Source organism: Homalodisca vitripennis, chromosome 6 (genome assembly GCF_021130785.1).
Source record: "Homalodisca vitripennis isolate AUS2020 chromosome 6, UT_GWSS_2.1, whole genome shotgun sequence".
Lineage (NCBI taxonomy): Eukaryota > Metazoa > Arthropoda > Insecta > Hemiptera > Cicadellidae > Homalodisca > Homalodisca vitripennis.
Window position 1 is genome coordinate 36,894,230 of NC_060212.1, and position 23,860 is coordinate 36,918,089.

At 35.3% G+C, this 23,860-nt stretch overlaps 1 protein-coding gene across 1 annotated transcript in view; it reads right to left on the bottom strand.

Annotated features, from left to right (window-relative positions):
• Nucleotides 1–2,779: 2,779 nt before the first annotated feature.
• The window catches only part of LOC124364303 (T-box transcription factor TBX20-like), a 95,791-nt gene continuing 74,710 nt past the window's right edge, over nucleotides 2,780–23,860 (bottom strand). Inside the window, exons 4-6 of the mRNA XM_046819674.1 lie at nucleotides 21,769–21,927; nucleotides 20,074–20,150; nucleotides 2,780–4,702 (exon numbers count right to left, since the gene is read on the bottom strand). Coding sequence (XP_046675630.1) covers nucleotides 4,255–4,702; nucleotides 20,074–20,150; nucleotides 21,769–21,927 — 684 coding nt within the window. The 3' untranslated portion in view covers nucleotides 2,780–4,254. The remainder of the gene's footprint in view (nucleotides 4,703–20,073; nucleotides 20,151–21,768; nucleotides 21,928–23,860) is intronic.

Genomic DNA, 23,860 nt, shown 5'->3' on the forward strand with positions numbered 1-23,860 from the left:
TTATTTCACTAACCAACTGCAGTAATAGCAGCCCAAAATAATAAAATTGGAGCAATAAAAACTAATAATTTTTAATTAAACATGTTTAAACACAGACTTTTACTATTCATATTGCATTTTTTAGTTTCCTTTATGAGACGCAATTTCGCTCCTGACATCTACAGTAACAACACTAAGTTTTTCGACAAGGGTAGCCTACATGTAACTTTTGTATTATTTAAATTCCTATTTGTTATAAATTTGATTTACTTAATATTATTATCTCTTCTTTAAGAAAATAATCTTTAAGTATTATATGCATTCCAATTTGTATATACCTGTGATGGAATTAGGCATATAAGTAATATTTCAGCGTTAGAGCCAACATTTAAATGACATCAATGATTATAATACTGCTAGATAGATCAATTATTTCTGTAAAAGGTTAGTTTCATATATGGTGTGCTCCATGTTGTATGCACACTGAAGATCTTGGAGATTATAAGAGATACAGCAAAGATTAAATGGACAAAGTAGTGCGTAATAACAAGACCAACAAATTAATTAATGTGGTTGGGTCGTTCACTTGCTCCGCTCAAAAAACTGAGTTTGGTCAAAATTTTCAAACTGTTACTACGCTCTAATTAGTGCCTATATTGAAACGGTTTTTACGTAAATCTGCATGAAATTACTTATAGTTTTATTATAGTTAAAAAATATCAAGACCATCAACCAGGAGGTGTAGGGTTCCAGTAAATTTTGAATGCAACGACCCTTTTTTACCAAATCGAAAGATTTTTGCTGATTAAAAAAATACCTCATATGTTATACTTTCCGTTTTCATAATAAAATCAAATATCCTTTTTTACATGGTTGTTTTAAGCGAATTTTTATCTACTATTTGGATAGTTGGTAAACCTGACTGATATTTTACTTTACACAATGTTGGAATCAGCTGTTTAGTAAAACAGCAATTATCAGACAAGGTCTGTCTAAGAATGACTGTTACTGAAATTTGTGTAATAAGCAAAATAGCATGATGGTTTCAAATTGTAGCATAATTTATAATTTTATAAAATACGTTTACTACTAGTAGTAAAGGGTATTTTCCTTTAGAAGGTTTAAACAGTAGTCTACTTCATTATTTAAAAATAACTGGAATTGCACTATTCAAGCCCCATGCATTTAAAAATTGTTTACCACCATAAGAAAAAGTCCACGTTAAGACAATTAGTGAAGTTTAAATTTGAACGTATAAAATGGGAAAGTGGCTAGACGTTGTATTTAAAATATATAATACACTAGTATAATTAAGAATTTGTTGGTTTTGTATATTTAAATAGCTCTTTAATACTAATCTTTAACCTACTTAAATGCTGTTATTTAGTTAAAAAAATCACTTTCCAAATTAAATAAAGTTAGATTTTGGGTCTCGCAATCGACAATATTCACGTTGCACAAAAATCGCAAAATAAAACTTTGCTAGCAACTTATGCACTAAAATTCTCTTTGCTAAGTTGCTGTGACTGTTATCATAAAAACTGTTATCATAAATTAATACACATTACAAGATGACACCAATGGGTAACTGAAATAATAAAAACAAAAGTTTATAAACATTTTTTTATTTACGTCTTTTTCATTCACATGTGGTCAATAATGGATTAACTATAAACAATAAAAACCATAATCACATAAAAATCATATTATACAGCTATAGTACAAATTACCTGTATTCTCTTTAATGAATAATCACTAAGGAAATATGAAAATACCGTTTTGTTTTATTGTTCGTGGTCTATTGTAAATACATAAGATGTTGCCTAGTTAAACTTTTTTTGTTTGAAGTTCTTATTGGTGATATTTTGATCTGAAAAGAATAATACGGAAAACACATTTTTGTATTTTTGGATCTGTCCTCTTGTGTCAAAAACATTCAAGGCACAAGTATAAATATAAAAAATTAAGAGTTTCAAGATAAACAAGACCTTTGAATATTTTATAACATATTTTTTTTTATTTTTCCTTATTAATTCATCATGTTTGTATTCATTGGAAATGGATAGCCTTGTTTGGTAGCAAATAACGATTAACATTTTTTGGACCTATTTCATTGTTTTCAAAATTAAATTATACGAAAATATTAATGTTATGTAATTGTGTTATGTATTAAAAAAGATGGGTAATAATTTGCCTTTACCCCATAGTGTGTCTTTCGTGCAGGATCAATTATTTGGTGACCAGAAATCTAACTGGTATTTAGATTTCATGTTAGAGGCAGATGTTGTTTTAAAGTGGGAAATCAAATAAATAAACAAATATTAAATAAAATCAAGAAGGTCTTATCACTATCAGTGGGTTTTCATTTTGTTTTATTAAAGCTTCAACAATGATCAGTTAAATCAATTTTTGTTCTAGACAAGCTTCATCAATGATCGATTAAACCAATTTTTGTTCTAGACAAGATCATCAATGATCAATTAAATCACAATTTTTGTTCTAGACAAGCTTCATCAATGATCAATAAATTAAATTTGTTCTACTCAAGCTTCATCAATGATCAATTTTTGTTCTAGACAAGCTTCATCAATGATCAATAAATTAATTTTGTTGTAGGCAAGCTTCATAAATGATCAACCAAATTGACTTTTGATCTATTCAAGTTTTATCAACGATCAATCAAATAAACATTACTTTAATTTCCTTCATCAAAGCGTCTGCTCTAAAAATTTCTAGGTCGGTCCCCTTAATTTGATCATACACTAAACTACTAAAAGTTAGGCATTGAAGAAAACACATATTCGCATATTTCACAAATGTATATATTTAATAAATACACCACATACAGGTCGTATGTACATTACAACATTTTATATACAACTTACAACAAATAACAAAACTATTTCAGCTGTGTGAGATGGTAGACTAAATCGATTCTAGGAAAACTGTGTGAATGGTACATCGGAATAAACAACAAAAACATATTCTACGTCTACATAACTTATGTGAGTTAAGACTAAGGAAATTAATTGGCAGTCATAATTCACTAAAACATTAACGACGAACTGTGGTCGCCCGAAAATTACTTTTAACGTTAATTGATTGCTAACGGAATGCCGAATTGAATACACTGATATTAGGAATCCCTAATTTTCATCACATTCTGTATAGTTGTCACATTTTTCTTTATTAGTGGTATATTGCAAACACATATTAACAAATATTTTCCTAAAATAAATGAATGCCTTTCTTTTACATTATTTGCATATAGTTTGGTATAAAAACTAACAGATGTCGACATAAACTTGACATTTTCTCTGAAATTGACCTTGAAACTGTTACATACATTCTAAGACAAATATTAATCACTATAATGACCGGGCAATTAGATCTAAACTTATAGGAAACGACATAAAAATACCTAAACAAATTTAGATACAATATATACACTCAAATTTCTTTGGCTTTGTAGGGTTCACGATGAAATTCACACACTTCGTACACAAATAGTTGACATTAACTACAGTATATACATACACCATTCAATACACATTGATAGTAATCTAAATATGTACATTAAAGTTCTATAATGATCACGGGGAAGAGGGAGGGGGGTTTCTAATTTACGTAAACCTTTAAAGCTAAGTTTCTCTCTTAACACTTTAACTTATCATAGTAACACGTGTTTGCAAGGATGTTATTCGTATGGGAAATTCTCGGTTTTGGAACGGTAACGAATATCACTTTGAGGTTTTGTTGTAAAGTGTAACAAACCTATAAAGTAGGAAAATTGCACTCAATTTTAATCGATTTCTCTAAAATAGCTACAAAAACAATATTTTGATATAAGAATATCATTATTGTTCACTAAAATTAGAATGAATAAATTACTTTTTACTTAACATTTCACGAAAAATGATCATAGTTTAACGAGTATTCCAATTCAAGATCTGATCTTGTCACCAACATGGTTGGTCAAATTTCGACACACGATTAAATTGTGAAGTGTTGAATTTTTAGTCACAGACCGAATAAGTGTTCCTTTAAAAAGTGTAAAATACTTTTTCTGATTATGAAAAGTTAAATTTTATAAAGGGCCTGAAATGGGGAGTTTTAACATTAAAACCGTTTCTAAAATTCTTAAAGTACATTTAATTTGGAGTTTTATAGTATTGATGTTCAGTTGTAAAGATCAAATCTATGTGTTAAGATTTCACAAACACACTACTACGATAGTCTGTTTACGTCTTGCAGGTGTTATCACAACTAGGACAGCTAGTTCCTGGTAGGTACTGTCTCCCGACCCTTGGGGACGAGCTGGTATGGGCTGAAGCGATGCTGAGGGAACACTGCAGCGGGTCTGGGTAGTTTGTCGGAAGGCGAGGGCGACCCTGAGGAGCTGGAGGGCGTGGAGGCGGCGGAGACGTTAGGAGGGGGCGGCGTCTGCTGCGGAGGCGGCACGGGGGGCGGCAACAGCAGGCCTGGGTACTGGTACAGACTCGGAGTCACGTGGACTCTGGCTCCTTGTACTCCGTACGGCAACATGATCTCGCCGGGCGGGTATCCGGGGCCTCGCCCCCACAGCTGCAGCTGGGCCCGGGCCTTCTCCACCATCGCCGCCGAAAACAGACTTCCGGAGTTGTTGTTCTCCTCCATGTCCGAGTATAACCTCAGGGGAGACCGCAAGAAGTGTTGTTCCATGAACATCATGTCCATCGGATCCCTGGAACATACAATGGAGATTATTCATAACTGTCAAATACATAGGAACAACGTAATGCACTGCATGACCTGTAAAGGACAGAAAAGAATGAAAAATAATCGTGCTGATTAATCAGGTAGTGATTAAACCTTTTTTTAGTGAGGTTGGAGACATAACGAGATACGGAAATTAGTTACCGTCAGGTGTTACAATGGTAGAAACACAACGTTTTTAGGGCCAAAATCTGCTCTCTTCTTCAGGCGTAAAAGTATTACTTGGTTACTGTTCACTTTTAGAATTTGCTGTGTTGGTATGCTTACTTTTCTTCATGCCTAAACTCATATTTCAGCATTTGACGCCTGGAAAAGTGATTTCACTCCTCGAAAGTAGTTTTTTTTTCATTTGCCCATAAAATCATCTATTGTCAACAATGAATATTAAAACATAACCATAAGTTCGTCAAGGCGCTAAGACTCTTTCAATTTGATTACATGCGTTCTAATACTATACAAAAGCTATGAAACGTACGGAGTCTATACAGGTATCAGGAGAACAGAACACAACAGAGGGATCGCTAATTTGCAATCTGTCGCCGCACGCCGCCTGCCGCCCGGGTCGGGTGGGTCCTAATCCTTCAATTCGGTGCGCGGGATTACCGCCTAGTCCCGGCTGACAGGTGATTACAGTGTTGCCAACCTGCAAATTGTGTACCAACTTTGCATTCTCGCAGTTTATTGCCAACATAAGGCTTAACCGGGCTCTCTACCTAATTTCCCTCCATCATCCCGCTCGCACCCGAGCATGTGAAACCCATTTCCATAAAGCTTGTTCGTTGTCGCCTACCAATTTTATCGTGTAAAGGGCAATTTGAAGTTTTCATGCGTTTGGTGCTTGTGTACTCGCACATTTTGGACAAAATTTTAACCGATCAGGATGAAAACCTTAGATCATGAGTCAGTAAATAACGCTACATTGAAAATAAATAATCCAAATGGATTTTTGGATTATTTGAAAGTAGGCTAAGTATCTTGCACTTCATTTTTTACCCAAATCTTAAATTTCTTTTGTCATACTTAAACTACTGAAGTGGTAATGCACTCTTTATAATATATTGAACAAGAATATAGTGCATATATCTATATAGATTGAACGAATTTGTAGTTTTCAAACAGTTTAGTACTAATTGCTATTATTGCGGGCGAGGAACGAAAATATCCCTGAGTTAATGTCTATCACGAAGCAGAATAAATTTTAGAGGGTTTGAACACAAATTCTTGAGAGAGCTATCAATATAAATTCATTTCCATAGAGGTATTTTAATAGGAAAAAGTTTGAGTTCCAAGAACAGATGACCAGATTTAAGTCCGTTATCTATATAGCGATACAACTTTCGTTTAGTTTCTTAGATAACGCCGCGGTACTTCTCGGTAGTCGTTGACAATGTAGAATAATATCCAAAATTGGTTCAGCAACCGAATGGAAGAAATTCAAGATTTAGGTAACTGAGGGAATTTGACCTTGTTTTGCACGTAAGGCTACAATGGATGTACACAATTTATACAAGAAGACAACCGACAGAGTAGTGTCAATTGAACAAACTCCAGTTGCTGAACAAAATTTATCATTGGCATCCTCAACTTCTTAACATACATATTGTTTTGTCTTAGGTTTAAAGATGCTTAGGGAGCAAAGACCTCTCACTAGGAAATTTCTATAGTTTTTGCAACTTCATCATCGACTCGACGTGGTGGACCAGCCCCTACAAGGCGACTCCATCAAGAGAATTGCCCGTAATTGGCCCTAATTACCATGATATAAACTAGCAACTTGTCGTTGTAGAGGGGCTGTGAAGAAAGAGAAGTTATATAAATCAACTATCTAGAGTCTACCAATCCTAGAACCACACGCCCGGTATGATATACTTCTAATTAATATAATGCATATAGTGACCATGTGCAGAGCAAGTAATTTATTTCGCACATTAAACCTTTTATAGGCACTAAACGAAGGGTATAAAGCGCCTAGTGGACTTCCGCTGTCAGTTATAACATTAAACCCCGAGCTGTGCTGGAGTGTAAGCGATCTGTTAGACGTACGCGTAATGATTCTGTTAAGCGAGAAGATTAAACAATGAGGAATCAATCTCCAGAGTGTGCAATCATTGTTTTGAGCGACGGATGCGGATCCGCTGCAGTTTTCATTGCCGGTTACGCTCTACAAGGAAGAGACAAAAGAAACTTTCTCCCATAAGTGCGACAGGAGAACGAAATGCAGCTCTTAACCTTCGTGTTCAACCGCGAAAATTGCAAGTAGTTGTCTAGCAGATCTTCAGTGAGAACTCCCTAAGTAACCGCGATACCTAAACTTATCAAGAACTTCACGAAAAGGAGATGGAATAGCCGGTGTGGACATGGTGATGAAATATACTGAACCAAATTCAAAGACTGGTTATTCTTAAAATACCTCGCTCACCTTCTAATTATGGGTAGACCATGAAAGGCTACTCACTATACATTACCAGTGAATGACTTGTCTCTACGACAAGGTTTACTGATCTTTTCTAATCCAGAGTCTACGACGAAGACCAAATCTCCAAAGCAGAAAGGTAAGACACACTGATCCAACTGTCTTCTAATCCCGAGTTCACGACGAAGACCAAATCTCCACGGCAAGAAGTGAAGTCTGATCCCAGTCTCTGCTACTCCTAAGCCACGATGATGACCAAATCTCCACGGCAAAATGTAAGACTCACTGACCCCACTCTATTCTAATCCATTTCCGAGTCCACGATGATGCCCAATTCTGTACGACAATAAATGTAGCCTGATCCCAGTCTCTGCTACTCCCAAGCCGTGATGAAGACCAAATCTTCACGGCAGAAAGGTAAGGCCCACTGATCCCACTCTGTTCTAATCCCGAATCCACGACGAAGCCCAAATCTCTACGATAAGAAATGAAGTCTGATCCAAGACTCTGCTACTCCCATGCCGTGATGAAGGCCAAATCTTTATGGCAGAAAGCTAAGACTCACTGATCCCACTCTCTTCTAATCCCGAGTCCACGACGAAGACCAAGTCTCTACGACAAGAAATAAAGTCTGATCCAAGTCTCTGCTACTCCCAAGCCGTGATGAAGACCAAATCTTCACGGCAGGAAGGTAAGGCCCACTGATCCACTTGGACCTATAATCATCTCGCCGACGTGTTGTATTGTAGCTTCCCATCTCCATTTTAATAACACGAATTTCGACCGCCACCAGATTCGGACGGGCCACGATCGAATCAAAATGGGTCCGGAATGATCATGATCACGGTCTCGCGTCCGACGCACCTGCCATTTTATTTTGATCGCGTCCCGTCGCGCCGCCGTGCCGACCGGCCGTGCGGTGCGGAGCCGCGACAACGGTATCCGGTATTCAATTAGAGGGGTGGTCCGTGGGGGGGGGGGGAGATCGCCCCGCCCAATGGCTTTCTAATTGTGGATAAGGTTAATGGAGGATAGATGGGCGTTGGGCGCTGTCACTCTTGTCGCTCCTGTGTTGTCTACGGCCAACGACAATAAGAGCTGTTGAGTGATAAACTCCTCAATTCTTTACCCGAGTTGAATAACCGGTCACCATTGTCAAACGACAAGCTACATGGTTTTTCCGCTCTGTCACTTTGACGATCAAGCCTGACAGAATATCATAACAGATGCTACAGACATTAGGATTTAAGAAATTATGGTCGCCCATAGGGAAAAATAATCGTATTGCATATATATTTACAAAAATTTCTTAGTAGGTATACAATTTTAAATTTTACTAACCACAGAGATCAGAATGATAACTAGTGGTTGTTAAAATTATGTTATTTAAAACTCGTGAGTTTTAAGCACTTGGAGCTTGAGTTTTACTATTATTTACACGACAATTCATTTTATCCTCCTTCATATTATTTCTTCCTCTCATTCTTAAAGGATAAACTTTTTAGTATCATCATTCTCGTTAGGCTTAGCGAGTATTTTTGTCTTTGGTAAATGTAAAAAAATAGATTAATTGTATTGATATTGACCTGCAGCTGTAAAAATAAAACCATCTCAGACTGATGGCTGAGCATTAGCAAAGGCACAACTGAACAGCTGACAAAATCTCTTCTTTACGGTTGACTGTCATTCTTACAGGGTATCTCGAGAATGAATCGAACTATGCATGGATCTTCATTTCTACATAGGCAGGATTGAGTTTCAATGTGGCGCATTTCTCTTCATGGTATGGCACTCATTTCATCCTTCAGGGATCAGGGAGGGAGCCCTGTAGGACTGCTGTAGGCTATAAGTAGAGGGTGAACCTAAATTCAATCATCGTTCTTAGTCTAAAGTTTGTTATTGGTGATGGATGATTTGTAATGATAACAGAATTTAAGATATTCGTTGTGTTTTATTTCTTGTAACATAAGACGATGGTAAATGTCCGAAATGGTATTGCCATAATACCTTCCATTTGTAATTATGATAATAAAGGGAGTGTCGATTGCCGAGCGGTCTAAGACGTCGGACTCTGTACATGATTTCAAATCCTGTCTTTGACAGTAGCACCTTATATCAGTACCATCAACCATGTACTGTATCAACCCTCTCCCTTATTCTGATTGACAAGATCCTAGGACAGGCCAGTGGGCCATAAAACATTTTTTTAAAGTAATTTTATCACAATTGTGCACGGAAAGGTACGTAAAACCCGCAAAAACTGGGGTACCCAAGTGGATGTAACAATGAAGTCCGGGGTGGGAAGTTAACCCGGTGGGGAGGGTAGTGTACGGAGGGGGGGGAGAAGACAGAGTTGACTGACAAATCTGTTCCATAAGAGGCTTGGCGGCACTGAGCCATTGTTGGCCGCTTATCATAATGTTATGATCCCGTGTTAGACGCAATTTGGTCCGGTAATGACGTATGTGGCGGTGTGGCGGCCGGCTAATAACAGGGCCGGGCCCCTGGTAGCGCTGGCACCTGGCTCACCGCGCGCTGGCTACAGTGAATCCACCGTCAGATGGAACCCGGGGAGGGGGAGGACCTTTGTATGGTTCGCTGATGTAGGACGTGGTAAGAGACATTTTTATCACCTTAGGGCTAGCAGGACTTCGGACGTTATATGTTACAAAAAGTGTAACACGACGTTTCGAGGATAGAAATCCACCCTCTTCTTCGGGTGCAAAACAACAAATGATAAAAAAATAAACTAAGTTTTTATTTAAGGCATTTGCCAATGGCGCAGTTATCGCGAAATAACCGAACCTACAACGTCGAGCGTGGCTGCTGCTTGAATTGGTAACCACTGAGTGATCCTGTCCTTGCAAGAAATCCGCCTGCCTGGATATTGGTGGTGGTTTGGAAGTCACCTTTAAGCTGTTGATCCCCAGACTGATAAGTTATTCTTGACTTTACTTTGCTTTAAACTAAATAGTGCGGTAATGGACTGACATTCATAAGATGATGAAGTCCAGCCTGAAGACAATGGACTTATGCGTTGTCCCTGGAGCGAAGTGCAAAAACACGTCACACCTGAACTAATGATGGTGAGACACTGACGGAACACTGTCAAGCCAAATATACTTTGAGTGGCAGTCTATTGCCACTAAATCTCAATCCATTACAAAATGGCAGATAGAAAATTCTAGTTCTTTTCTTTTGTCAAGACCTTTCAAATGAGGTGTCACTTAATGAGTCTTTAAATTTAAAAATTATGAGCCACCCCTCTTCTTCCCCCAAAATCCCATTTTGGGAAAATGGGCAAGGCTGTAACAAGGCTATTTCCTAGAAAGGTGTCCCGAGTTCCATTCCTCCATCTTTATCCATTAAAAACCAAACACAGTGTATCCATACTTTTAACTCACACTGTATATAAACTAAAACTGTTGAACTTGTATCAGAGTAAATTATTGAACAATGCAAATGTCAACGAAAGGACACACGAATGATAAAAAGCCTATCTATCATAATAACTGTAGTAAATAACCTTGAATAATGTTTATCAAAAGCCTTTGACTAAAGCAATGGTAGTACTGTTCTTAGAACAATAAACTTAATTCTCCATAAGGACCGAAGGAAAACATTTTCTTGGGCGATTTACTGTTAAAATGTGATGATAAAGGCCAACAATTCAGCTGGCAGATTTTTGCTTGAATAGTCTCAGTATTTTGATACAGAAAAGTTAAATTTGCTTTATTAATACTCAAGTAATGGTTAAAAACAAATTCCGCTTTCTCGGAAGGAAAAAAGACACCAAGACTCGAATCAAATTGTGCAAAACCCCGGCGGAAGGACTGAAATGCAAAATAACCGCCCGTAATGGGCAAAAACCACATGGTTAAATTACATCCATCACGCGTGCAATTATAGCGAGTCCTCTGTTTTCAGCAAATGATTAACTGTTTAGTAATAACCCTGCTAGGCCGGGCCCTCCCCCCGCGAACAGCCTCTAGAGCGAAGAGCGGCGCTGCGGCAGCGGTACCTAATTACAGGGCAGTTCGTCTCCATTTTATTTACAACAAAAAATAACTGCCCGAGGCTAATTGTTAAGCAAAACTAATTCCTATTGACATTTATTTACTGTAGCGCTACCCGCGGAAGGGTCTCCGACTTGCTGAGATGTGGAGATGCGCTACACTGGCCGAGTGTCTTGGTCCGTGACAGGAAACGTACAAACAGGTCTTCCATCGTGTCACGATATGTGCCACTCGCAAACATCGTGACTTTGACCGCAACATTCCAAACTTCGCAGGATCCACTCAAAAAATATTACATCTTATGCGAAATGTTAGGCTGAACAGTTGAAGCTTTTGGAAAGACGATAAGAAACTATATTACTAATTTGGTGGAAATACTTCATAATTTTAAGAAAGTAATAAAGTAGAAATCGAGGAACAGAGTTATTCCAAAAAAATCATCATATATCTCCAAAATCACAAGTACAAATATTTGGATCTTAGAAATAATTAGCCTATAGACAATATATCAGGCAAAATTGATTAAATTACATGCCTGAGTGGAAAAACTATTTCAATTGCACGATACGATGTTCTTAAATAAAGAATAAGAATAAGTAAAAGAGTAAATTCCAATTTGATTGAATAAGGCAGTCAACGTTGTCAGTAGCAGAATCATCAATAGGGCCACTAGGCCCGGGCCTAAGGCGGGAAACTAAAAAAAAATTAGAAAATTAGAAATTAGAAAATCTGGCTTGTCAATGCAAACACAGAAATCCTATCTTACCTAAACTTGTACGACGCTATTAGTGAATATTCGTCAAAGAATTTTTCTACGTAATAACAATTTCTTCATCGTTTGATAATTTTATCATCGACTACTTTCAACGCATATTCAGAAATCCTGTATGACCTAAGGTTTTACGACGTTATTAAAGGGATATTCGTCAACGATAGTTACAAAAGATAATATTGTTTATTTTACAACGCGTTGATGATTTTCTCATCATTCTGTTGCGCAAAAGATGTGTATAAATATTTCTCGTGCTTTAAATTCTATAAAAATATCTTTGGCCTTCTTTGGTGGAATCCACAATTGTATCTAGTAGCAAAATGCAGTGAAAAATTAAAATAATGCTGAAGGACCAACTATATATACACTAGTGTATATTTTATATTGAAACAACTCATAGCTTTTATCAATGGAGAAGTGTATCGGCAACCTAAAAGGGAGAAACGTCAAATTTGAACCATAAAAATTGTTAGTACCCACTGTGGGTTTAACAATCCGCGTCATTTCGGCTCTCAATCCGCGCCATTTCGCCTCTCAAACCGCAGTGTTGTGTTACGGCAGCGTAGCGTGGTAAAAATATTAATTTTCCGCTCTGATAGAGGGGGGGGGGCGGGCGCAGTTTACGGACGCGGCGGCAGAGGGCGTGTGGTCCCAGGGCCCCGTGTCCCGCTTAAGTATTAAGACATAAAAAGTAACGCTTAACTTTGTCGTAAAAGAATAAGTGAAAACGTAAGCGGCGGGCGGCGAGATGATGACAGAGTGCGGCTGACCGCGGAAAACCAATTCCCAAGTGTAAATTTGTGTAATAAAGTGGCCGTGGGCGCTTCATTTCTCGGATATGCCTACAGATTTGAGTTTCACAACAACTGTGCAGCGACCCCTAGTGGAGATTTTCGAAAGCGACTTTCAGCCATAAACGTTTGTCACGAAGTGGGTTTTATTCCTCCGATATCCATTGAGATTTGCCAACGATGCGGTGTACCGGTAAGGTTATCGCGAGATAACAGCGTGAAGTAACGCAACGTCGAGCGTGGCTGCTGCTTGGATGGGTGACGCTGAACGATCCTGTCCTTGCAAGCAGCCTGGCTGCTTATAACGTTAGATGTTACAGCTAGAGGGGCTGCTCAGCTCTAACTTTGCCTAGTAAAATAAGACATTCTTAAACTTAAAGTTAGACAGTGATGGCACAAATTTTAAAACAAATTTCCAGCCATACATATTTTATAACGAAAAATACGTTTGTTTCAATCACCGACATCTGCACATATTTCTGACTTGCCGCTATCTTCCTAGGCGTGAAAGGAATTCTCCAGTATTTTCACATAAAATAGAGATTTTCAAAACCAATTTACAAGTGTATATGTTTATAACGAAGAATGTCAAATGAGTTTCAATGAGCCGATATTCCTACTGAATATAGGATTGCCTCTGCTTTTCAGGAATTCTGCGTCTCTAAGAAATATTTTGGAAACAAATTCCTAAAATATATTTGTGCAATGAAGTACACCCTTCTCACTTTAACTGATTCACAGAATATTGGTGTGACATTTTATTCCTAAGTATATAAGAAATGTTTTTCTCTTTGAATAAGGATGTTGGGCTTTATAATTCCAAATTGTACGATTTATGTTTATAAAGAATAAGCAGAACTTAATTTTAAGTTCTTAATAATTTGTTGATTAGTTCGAACGTGAAGATTCTATTGATTAAGACAAAGTTAGAGAATCAGTAAGATATTGGCAGTACATTGGAGCACTTTTTGATTTTTAATTGCAAGTTCATATATTAATGTTTCTTACGCCTCGAATCGTAGTGTTATAAATGGTTTAACATATAACGATGGCAAATATCCGAAATCCTGTAATCATTTCAAATCATTCATCATCAATATTTATTTTAAACAAAGAATGAATTTTTAATCCACAACAGAAATTATTTTAGTGATTTTTGCGTAGAATTTTACCGGTCGAGTAGGACATCATGCAACAGAGTGAAGCTTATTGTAATGCTTTATTTAGTGGAGACTTTTTCTTACTCTTATTTTTATTAACAAGACAAGGAAATATTTAGTAAAATGTTTATGTAAATTTGAATTATTAAAAGTATTAGATGCAAAAATAACAGTTTTACTAGGTAGACACACTACTATTTATTTATAAATTAAGTTGTGTTTGCATATAACGAGACTGGTTTTTAGAACTGTTACGAGTTTAATTCTCTCTGTAAGGTATAGAGGTATATGTGCTTTTGTTCTTAACACCAGCTTCGTTTCCTTGAGAAACGGCATAACATTTACTCCTTTAAAATTCATTAATATTTTATTTCATGTAATAAATTATTTATATAAAAATGTAATTTTGCCAGCTCCACCCAATAAACACCATACCGTTAATGATAAACTATAGAGGAACTCCTTAATTATACGGCCACTGTAATTACAACGGTAATAAATTAACAACTATCTACTTCCCCATTAAACTAATTAAACTAACAAGTCTTCACTTATATAACAACGCTACTGTCTACGGTCGACAAGTTGAAAATAAACAAATCATAAATAATTGGAACTGATTGGATTCCAAACCAATTACAAACAAAAAGATAATCTCAAACACGGTAAATGTGGTGTGAAAATTATTATGAAAATAAAATGTTTTTGTCTTTAATACCGGATTTAAGGTAATTTGGGAATATTATATGACAAAATACATTCACAAATAACATTTTATCTTCTAAGATCAATGTATCATTCGAATGGTAATTCAATAGACTAGTGAGCCAGTGGCGTACATTTTAATGTGGGTTTAGAACCACGTAATTATTAGTCTCGATGAATTAATATTTACTCATTATTATTATTATACATTTTTATACTTTGCACGTGAAGTAATACTTTACTTTATTTCGGTCACTGTTTAGGACTTGTATGAGATTTGAATTAAAACTTGTGAAATGATCGTATACTAACCACTTTTAGAAAATAAATCATGATGAATTATGTTTTAAAATTTGTTTATTGACTACTATTTAAATCTTCACGTAATAAGATATTTAGCGTTTATAACTAATAAATTCAATTTTAAAATATAAAATATCCCAACAAACCAAAATGTTATGTACACAGATAATAAGATTTGATTTCCCTTTGATAGTTACAATAGCCTACCACAACACATTTCATAGTGAAGTACAACAACCCAAGTTGCTACTGAATTGTAGAAAGTATAAGTATCAGTATAGACAACCTTATTTTTAAGCAGCAAACCCATAAAATATCCAGTCCCAAAATGTTATGTTTTCTAAAATCTTGATTAAATTAAATGAACGAGGTATTTTTACCGACACACTTTGTTACGAAGATTGCTCTCTTAGCATAGCCTACTACTGTTTGTAGGGGAACAAGGAAGAAATACATTTTCAAGTGTTGAAGTATATTGCAAGATTCAAAATCGTGTCGGAAGAAAATCTCTTGAAAACCTCTGTAAACTTCACTGTATCGGCAGGGGGTAGTGGGGGGGGGGGAGGCTAAAGAATCCCAAAACTCGCCCGCCCTGTTATTAAGGCGCCAATTATTATTTATTAGGAGTGAACACGATTTCCATAATGGTCGCGAGACAATATCGGGGAAAATTAAAAGTGTACCACGCGCCCCTACAGGGAGCCGTGCCGAGGCGCGGAGGCGGCCACAATTTGGGAACATTAGCGGCGGCGCCTTTCCACCGGCCTGTTTTTTGTCCCATTAAAAGGACGTTACTCTAAGTTATGACGGGTTTCGACACTCCAATAAATATCGCCCGTCCGTTTCAACACTATTACGGACTGGATCCGTGGTATTTGGACAAGATCGCGGCCACAAATCGATTTCTGCGCGGCCACCGGGAATGTGAGTGTGGTGGCTACGGGGCCCGTCCAATCAGCTCTTAAAGTCTTAAACAATGCAATAAAATCCTGATGAGAGATGGTTTTCAAATGGCACCATTAATTTACTTTGGCCATTCATTACAGTTCAGTCATTAAAGCGCGAAGACAGCAGTGGTGCTGAAAATACTCACCGTCAAAGATCAAATCAACAACAACAACAACAAAACAAACAACAACAACAAACAAACAAAACAAACAACAAACAACAACAACAAACAAACAAACAAACAAACAACAACAAACAAACAAAACAAAACAACAATTCAAATTCAAATAAAACGTTTATTCAGAAATGAACAATGTATTCTATAAAAAAAGAAAAAAAACACTAAGACTGAACTTCTGCGTGTAGAGAGGAGCCCAGATTAATTATTAACAGTCACAGTTAATCACTTTTATGATGAATAATTTAATTGGATATTTTAAAGGTACATTAATTAATATATCTTGCTTAATGTGAGAACATTCATGTTAATGTTTTTTCAACTGAGATACCGTAGTTATTTCACAACAGCGTATTATGGACTCGTTTAATAAGCAGAAATACGAATAAACCTTATTTTAATAGAAGTTTAATTTAAATGCTGCGATTGACTCTTAATTATTTTTCTTTCGTGATTTTGATGATGAATAATTTAACAACCGCACTAACATATTTAATCATTATAAATTTGGATGGATCACATTTAATTTTTTATTTGTTATGTAATAAGCGAGCGATATCCATACCGTCAATCCATACTAGGGAGCAAATTAACATCGTAAACAAATAGCGGACCAACAATAAGACATGAATAACGTTCCATCCTTTATTAACTTATCGTAGGAGAAATAGTAAGCATGTTTTTTATAGCATCGAGTCATGCAAGATAAATAAAAATATGTTTTGTCCAACAAAAATGTTGATCACAACTCCGCCAAATTTCTACAGGCGGAAATATGTCATGAAATCAAATAGTCTATTTGCATGAAAAACTTGTATTGATTGGTAAACGACAGAGTTAGGTCTCAAATGTATACACGCTCACCATAACCGCCACAGCCCACCAAATTACACTAATCCTTTCATTCCTTGTCAATTCTACCCAATCGCGGCACTGGAATTAATCTCCTGAACTGGAGGAATTCCAATCAAATTAATGATTGATCGTAAAATATGCCAACATTATATAATGTGTGTGTAGCCAAGGAGCATTTCTGGCGAGTATTTTTGGCGTTTGTGCAGCATTTTTTATTGAATCTGGCAGACATACGAAATGAACACCTGTATAAAAAGACAAGCAGGTCTGTCTCAATTCGGTGGATATTTCAGTCTCTATTCACATCTGTGTTATGTCCCTACTTCTGGTCAAGGAGCATTTGGACAAATAGTAGGCCTACTTGACAAGAGTTAAAAAATGCAAAGTTAGACTCTGATCTCGAGTTACTACTGACCTGCACAACTCTAAATTTCAATTTTGAGGTTCCACTCTTTTTTGAACTATAGAAGTTTGTTCATAAACAATAATTGTTTCAACATTACTCGGTAGGAATGGTGGGGGAGGTGTGTTTATCCGTAATTATCCGTTTATGTTTATCCGTTTCCTCGGGTACTATCCACCAGCAGATCTCAAGACTTGGATACCTTACGATAATTTGGCACAACATTGACAGTATGCATGTTTCATGTCAACCCTCGATCCAGGAATATTACTAGGAATTTAGAGACAAAACTTTCATTCCACAATAAAGTTCAAACTCAAAGTATGAATTAATTTGGCGAAAACTTGGTCTATGGTAATTTGTCAGAATGACGTTATGGATTAAATGAAATCCATAACGTAAAATAATTTGGCACAAGCTTGATCAATGAATGTTTCATATCAACCGTGGATTCGGGTGTAGGTATATTTCCAAGGAATTTAGAGACAAATAATTTTATCCTACAATAAATTCCAATCCCAGAGCGTGAAGTAATTTGAAAACAATTTGTCAACGTGAATATTTTATATCAACCCCCGATCCAGGTAAATTACAAAGATCTTAGAAAACATTTTTCACTAAGACAAAGCTCAGGCCTAGAGCGTGAAAAATATTGCAATATGGGATACTCGCTTGACAATTTCCACCCAATAATGGTTCGTTGAGTAAAAAAGCACATGGAAAGTCTCTGGTAACACCATTACACCGCATGGCCTGTTATAACTAACATTATTACTTTTTTGCCGTCAGAAAATGTTGTCAACGACGACCTGTTAGAAATTAAATTTAAGTTTGCTACTTGATAAAGTGTATTAAGATGCTTAAAATCATTGAAGCGCTTCTTAGTAACTAACGAAAAGCATTTAGAAAACGATGTGTAACGGATATAGGGTGTTCAGATAATGCATTTAAATAGCTTAGAATACTTGTAAAGATGAACAGTAACAGTTCCTTCAATGATTCCATATTGATTGGTTTAGTATGTTGCGGAAAACTATGTTATTTAAAATGTTGTAACTTAAACTTAGTTTGTATTAAACTTGATAAACTTGCAAGGTTACTTGTCCTATTAGTATCAGAGATAAAGTATGAAATGTTCAACTATTTATCTCTTTTAGTATTCAAATTAGAAATAAAAAGTACAGGAATATTATCAGCTATTTCAAAATGGCTTTATTGAGCTGGTTTTATAAACTTTACAAAAATAACACACAAAAATACTAAGGTTTGTTGTTTAATTTGATAGGATCAGGTATAATATATGTGGGACAACGTGATTTATTCACCTAATCTGTATCTACGTTATAGTTTATTCGCGTTTCTTTAAGAACGTTTTTCATTGACAAAGTGTCATATCCTATTTTTTGACAATCTCAGCCCCACGTGAGTATGACGGGTAGAATAAGTCCACTTATTGCAAATTTACGTAGACTGTTGGGGTTGAATAATGTACTAAACATTGTGTATAATAACCCTACTAACGCTTTAAATTCGGCTTATAGAAGACATATACAATATGTATGGAATAAAAAAGTTAATAAATTAGTGCCAAAAGAGAGCGGGTTTTTATAACTATAATGCTTCAATGGGCATACTTAATGAAGCATTAGGTATGCTTCTTACCATTTATGTTTTAAATATTTCTTTTAAACTAATTTCTTTGGACGGAACCCAAGTTCTACAAATCTACATGTCTCTCCTGACAAGGATCTTCATACTTGATGGGAGAGAGATGTATAGAGAGGTCCTTCCAACACAATGGGACATCTCCCTGAATCGCCTCATCAATAAAGTGACGTACGGAATTTGTGTCAATAGCGGCGATATATTCTGTGACGGGACCTCCCCTTGATGGGATCATAGCCGCCATTTTGTGTCCCCTCTTGTGGAGTGAGGAGGGGGCAGTCATTGTCAAGATATAGTCCGTACATTAAATTCATGTAAATATGAAGTGTGAAAATTGAAATATTTGCATTTCTGTTCTCGCTTTTTCGTCAAGATATACAAATAATCAAAGCCTGAAAGTTGAAAAAATTCAATATGAAATAACACGTCTTTTTAATTTTGTATTTTTAAATGCTAAATCTCTAAACATTAAAAAATTACTTTAAGTAAACAATGAAAGTTGAAAAAAGCAAAAAGAAACAACACGTCTTTTTTAATTTTGTATTTGCAAGTGCTAAATCTCTAAATATTAATAAATTACTTTAAGTAAACAATGAAAGTTAAAAAAATAACACGTCTTTTTTAATTTTGTATTTTCAAATGCTAAATCTCTATACATTAAAAATCACTTTAAGTCAAAATGTAATAAAAACGATATTATGTAAAACTATGTTTATCTATTGACTGTCTTCACTATATCACTATCTACAAGAAAAAGTTCTGGCCTAATTTAATGAAATGACAAATTCTTTATTTATGCAGACAAAGTTAGGGTCGCATGGCCCCTTCTTACATTTAACCTGCGACAACGTAAATTAAAAAAAAACGTGAATTAAATATTACCTGGATTCTTTTTAGTTTAAGATTTTTTTTACGTAAATGTACACTTGGATGAAGTGTGGTACAAATTTAGATATTTTATTTTATCGATCTCTTCGATTTATTGAATTGTATTGGCATTAAGATTGTCATGACAAATTCAGAACACTGAAAACAATTAGAATTATTAAAGAAATGGCGATGTAGTAAAAATTAATTCAATACTCTCTGTACTTAACTGACCTAAGGAATATTGCATAGGGATATCTTACCGGTCGAAGTCTGTCAGGCGTGAAGAGTCTCTGAAGCCCTTTGCGAACGGATTACTGTCAATTTTCAATTTGGTTATCTGAAAAAAAGCGCATACATAAGTTTCGAAGCTTGCTGAATCAGTAAATATAGTACAAACGAACAGAATTCTCAAAGACTATAACAAATGATGAAAACAATTTGACGAAATTTTGCATAAAAGTGTCACAGGAAAAGTTTCAATGGTGTGAATTAAACATAAATATAAAAAAATAATTACTATTATTTGTATTGATATTATTCATTCTTATGGTCTTCAACATTAGAATAAACTGGAAGTGATAAAAATTTTCATATTTTAAATATACATTAAAAAAATATAGATTAACAGTAATATATATATATATATATATATATATATATATATATATATATATATATATCCATTTTATTTTAATATAGCATCAATGTGAATTCTCTTGACGAAAAAATAAAATAAAAATATTGGCGAACTCATTATGGATTTTCGTACGTCCTAGCGTACTTCTTCAGACAACATTGTATGAATATTTTCAAATATAGTTATTAAACTAACTTAAAAAATCAAGTATATATGTATATACATAACTACTTACTAAATTAGCAATTGCTTAATTTGTGCTTGGAATAAAAGTAAACCCTCATTACAACGTATAGAACTATATGTTACGATTATTATATTGTATTGCAAATTATTACAAGTTACATGCTTATAAGCCTAAAATATTTAAATATCGTACTAATTTGGCTGGAGTAAATGGAGAATACTAGTATATTTTATTACTTACTTACTGGCCGTTGAACAAAAGGAAGTACGAATGTAAACAATTATTTTGAGTTTGATTTACCATTAGGTACATTCTAACAAATTTATTCCGTTCTTAGTTATCAATTTGGCAAGAAAATACGTTTTAAACCCGACCTTTTAGAGAAACAGCTGGGAGAGAGTCGGGAGAGAAGAGATTAGAGGTTTTTCCGCCCACGCACGTCCATAGATTGTCCCAAGCGCAAAACATATTTCACAGCTATCTTTAGAAGGGGCCGAGGTTTTCAGGTAAATCTAGTAATTTTTGTTAAAACGCAAGTTGTTTCTGCGTTATCTTCATGGGCCTTTCTGTGCGCCAAACTAATTGCTTTAAACCGTCTTAATTATGGGTCTTTTAAGCGGTCATAGTAATGTTACTATGTTACTGAAAAACGTAATTTCTTGATTGTTCGGTTAAAGCATTTTTCATCTACAGTTTTATTCTTTGAATAAAATATTCAACCAGAACTGAATTTTTTATTAAAACTTTTCCATGAGCATATCAAAACTAAGATTTGAACTGACAGGCCCTTCTAAAATTCGTTGTACGTCTGTTCGCCTGTAAGAAAACTCGTCATAGAAAAATCACATGTAAAGATCATGTTTATGTATATTATACCTAAAAACCACGTGAAGGGAACTTGTTTGCCTATACATTGGTTGAAGAAAATAATGTAGCAATTTTAAGAGAATAAAATAATAATTATTGAACGTGACTTGAAGGGTTAAAATATCAAGAGTGTCGACCGTATGCAATGTCAACCGGGTGAAAAAAGGCTACACAAGGCCTCTGCACTCATTTTAAATGAATTGATATTCGTCCTATATTAATACCTTTGTCTTCAGTTATTAACAAAGTATGCTGGATACTTACGAGTTGGTTCTGGTAGGCCGTGACGGCGGTGAACACAGACTCCGGGAACACGTAGGTCCTGAACTGTTCCTGCTCCAGGTCCATGATAGGACCGTTATGTTCCCTCCACTTGACCAGGTGGATGCGGGGCTGGTACCGGTGCATGGAGTTCAGCACGATCTGGTGACAAAGATTTATACTAAGAAAAAGATTTGAGGATCGACAAAAATAATGAATACAGATGCATTTCAACTATACACAAGGGTGAGAAATTGACGTTATACAGAGTGTCCCGTAACTCTCTGGACAAAGGTATAGCACGTAGTATCTCAGATCAAGACATATTCCATCTGTATGAACATAGGTCTCCGATGTTTAGTTTCGCATCTGTCTGTGTGTATGTGTTTTCTAAAAAAGATTAATATCTTAAAAAGTAATAAATTAAACAATAACAAATTTGGTTCAAATGTGTATAATAACAAGGCCAATTTCTGAAAAAGTATAATAAAATTATTTTTAGTATTTTTAAAAAGGCGGCCATTAAAACTTTTAAACTTTGAATGACTTAAAAAAAGCATTTCTTCTCAAAACAGAATAACAGACATTACAGAATTTTATCAGATCATATCACAGATCAGATCTAATGACACCAAAATGATGTATATTGAATAATAAATAACTGATTTAGAGCAGATTTACTGTGACAAGACATGGCCCAAATTGAGGTACTCAGCGAACAGCCAACAATACAAAAACTGAATAAACAGCAGCTCTCAATGTGGGCCATTAAAATGTATTAACAAAACCTATACACACATCCACTGGAAAGAAACTTCAAGGTTTGCATGACAAAACAAAATCATGAATTTAATTTCTGTGGACCAGTGAGTGTCAGATTACACTAGTGTGTGGATAATTTACTACTAACACTGCAGATAATGCTTCATAGCATCATAAAAGTAGCTTGCACATAAATTAATTTTTTCCGTATTCCATAACATTATGTTCTCTTCCGAATAGGCACAACTTCCAATGTAAAATCCCTCAAAACCTCTAAAAATCCTTATCAAACCGAAAACACTTTATATTTCCTTAGGGGGACTCTAGACTAGTAAATGAACATATAGTTATAGTTTTTTACAGATTTAAAAAATGTGCAAAATATAAAATCTGACAGTTACACTTATAAAAATTGCATGATCTAAAAAAGCTGCATATTTATCCATTTCTAGCATTTAAGTTTGTTACAGTGAAAAGTCATAATAAATTAAATAGATTACCATTTTATTACTATACCATTTTAGTGTGCTTTAGCGTAATGCCTTAGTTACATCTTTGTAAAAAAATCCCAATAATATGTTCGTTTTTACGTAATTTGTGTAGGATAGCATGTTATTGTTATTCCATCACATTTTCATCGACTATTTATAATTTGTGTTTTAATATACGACTTTATATAATTTTATATCCAAGTTATGTTCTGATATAAAAATTGTAATGTAATAACACCTTAAAATTTAATGTTCAATGGTTTAATATACTACACCTACATTGATTCCCTTTCCAAGTGTTACCTTTATGTACATGCTTTCAATTATGTTACCATATGCAATAGTAACTAATTTAACAAATTTGTTATTATCACTATTATAGTTATAAATAAACCTTATAGTTTGCTAGTAAACTCACTCTACTAATTGTGTATTTCTCTCAAGTAGGAGAGAATAAATAACAACAGACATAAGCTCGACTCTTGCGGAACGCCAAACTTTCTTGAAGAACAAACTTACGTGCATATACAGACTGATTGTAGAACGGTAGTAAGTCTTTTAAATGGCTGGAGAGAAACAAATGATGACTAAACAGACGGGATATTTGCTTAAAGCACATAGTAGCTAGCTAGAGGGAGACAGAGCTAACGCCAAGTGGCAGGCGGGAGACCACCTCTGTTTGGACGATAGGTAGCAAGCCCGTCGCCCACACCTCACCGTATGCTAATGCTAATGCTATAATCCTCGCCTGCACAATGCCAACTGTCCGGCAGAAACATTTCCAATTCCGTGCTGCCACCGAGTGGCCGGAACAAGTTTGTAAAATTGAATAATGTGTAATA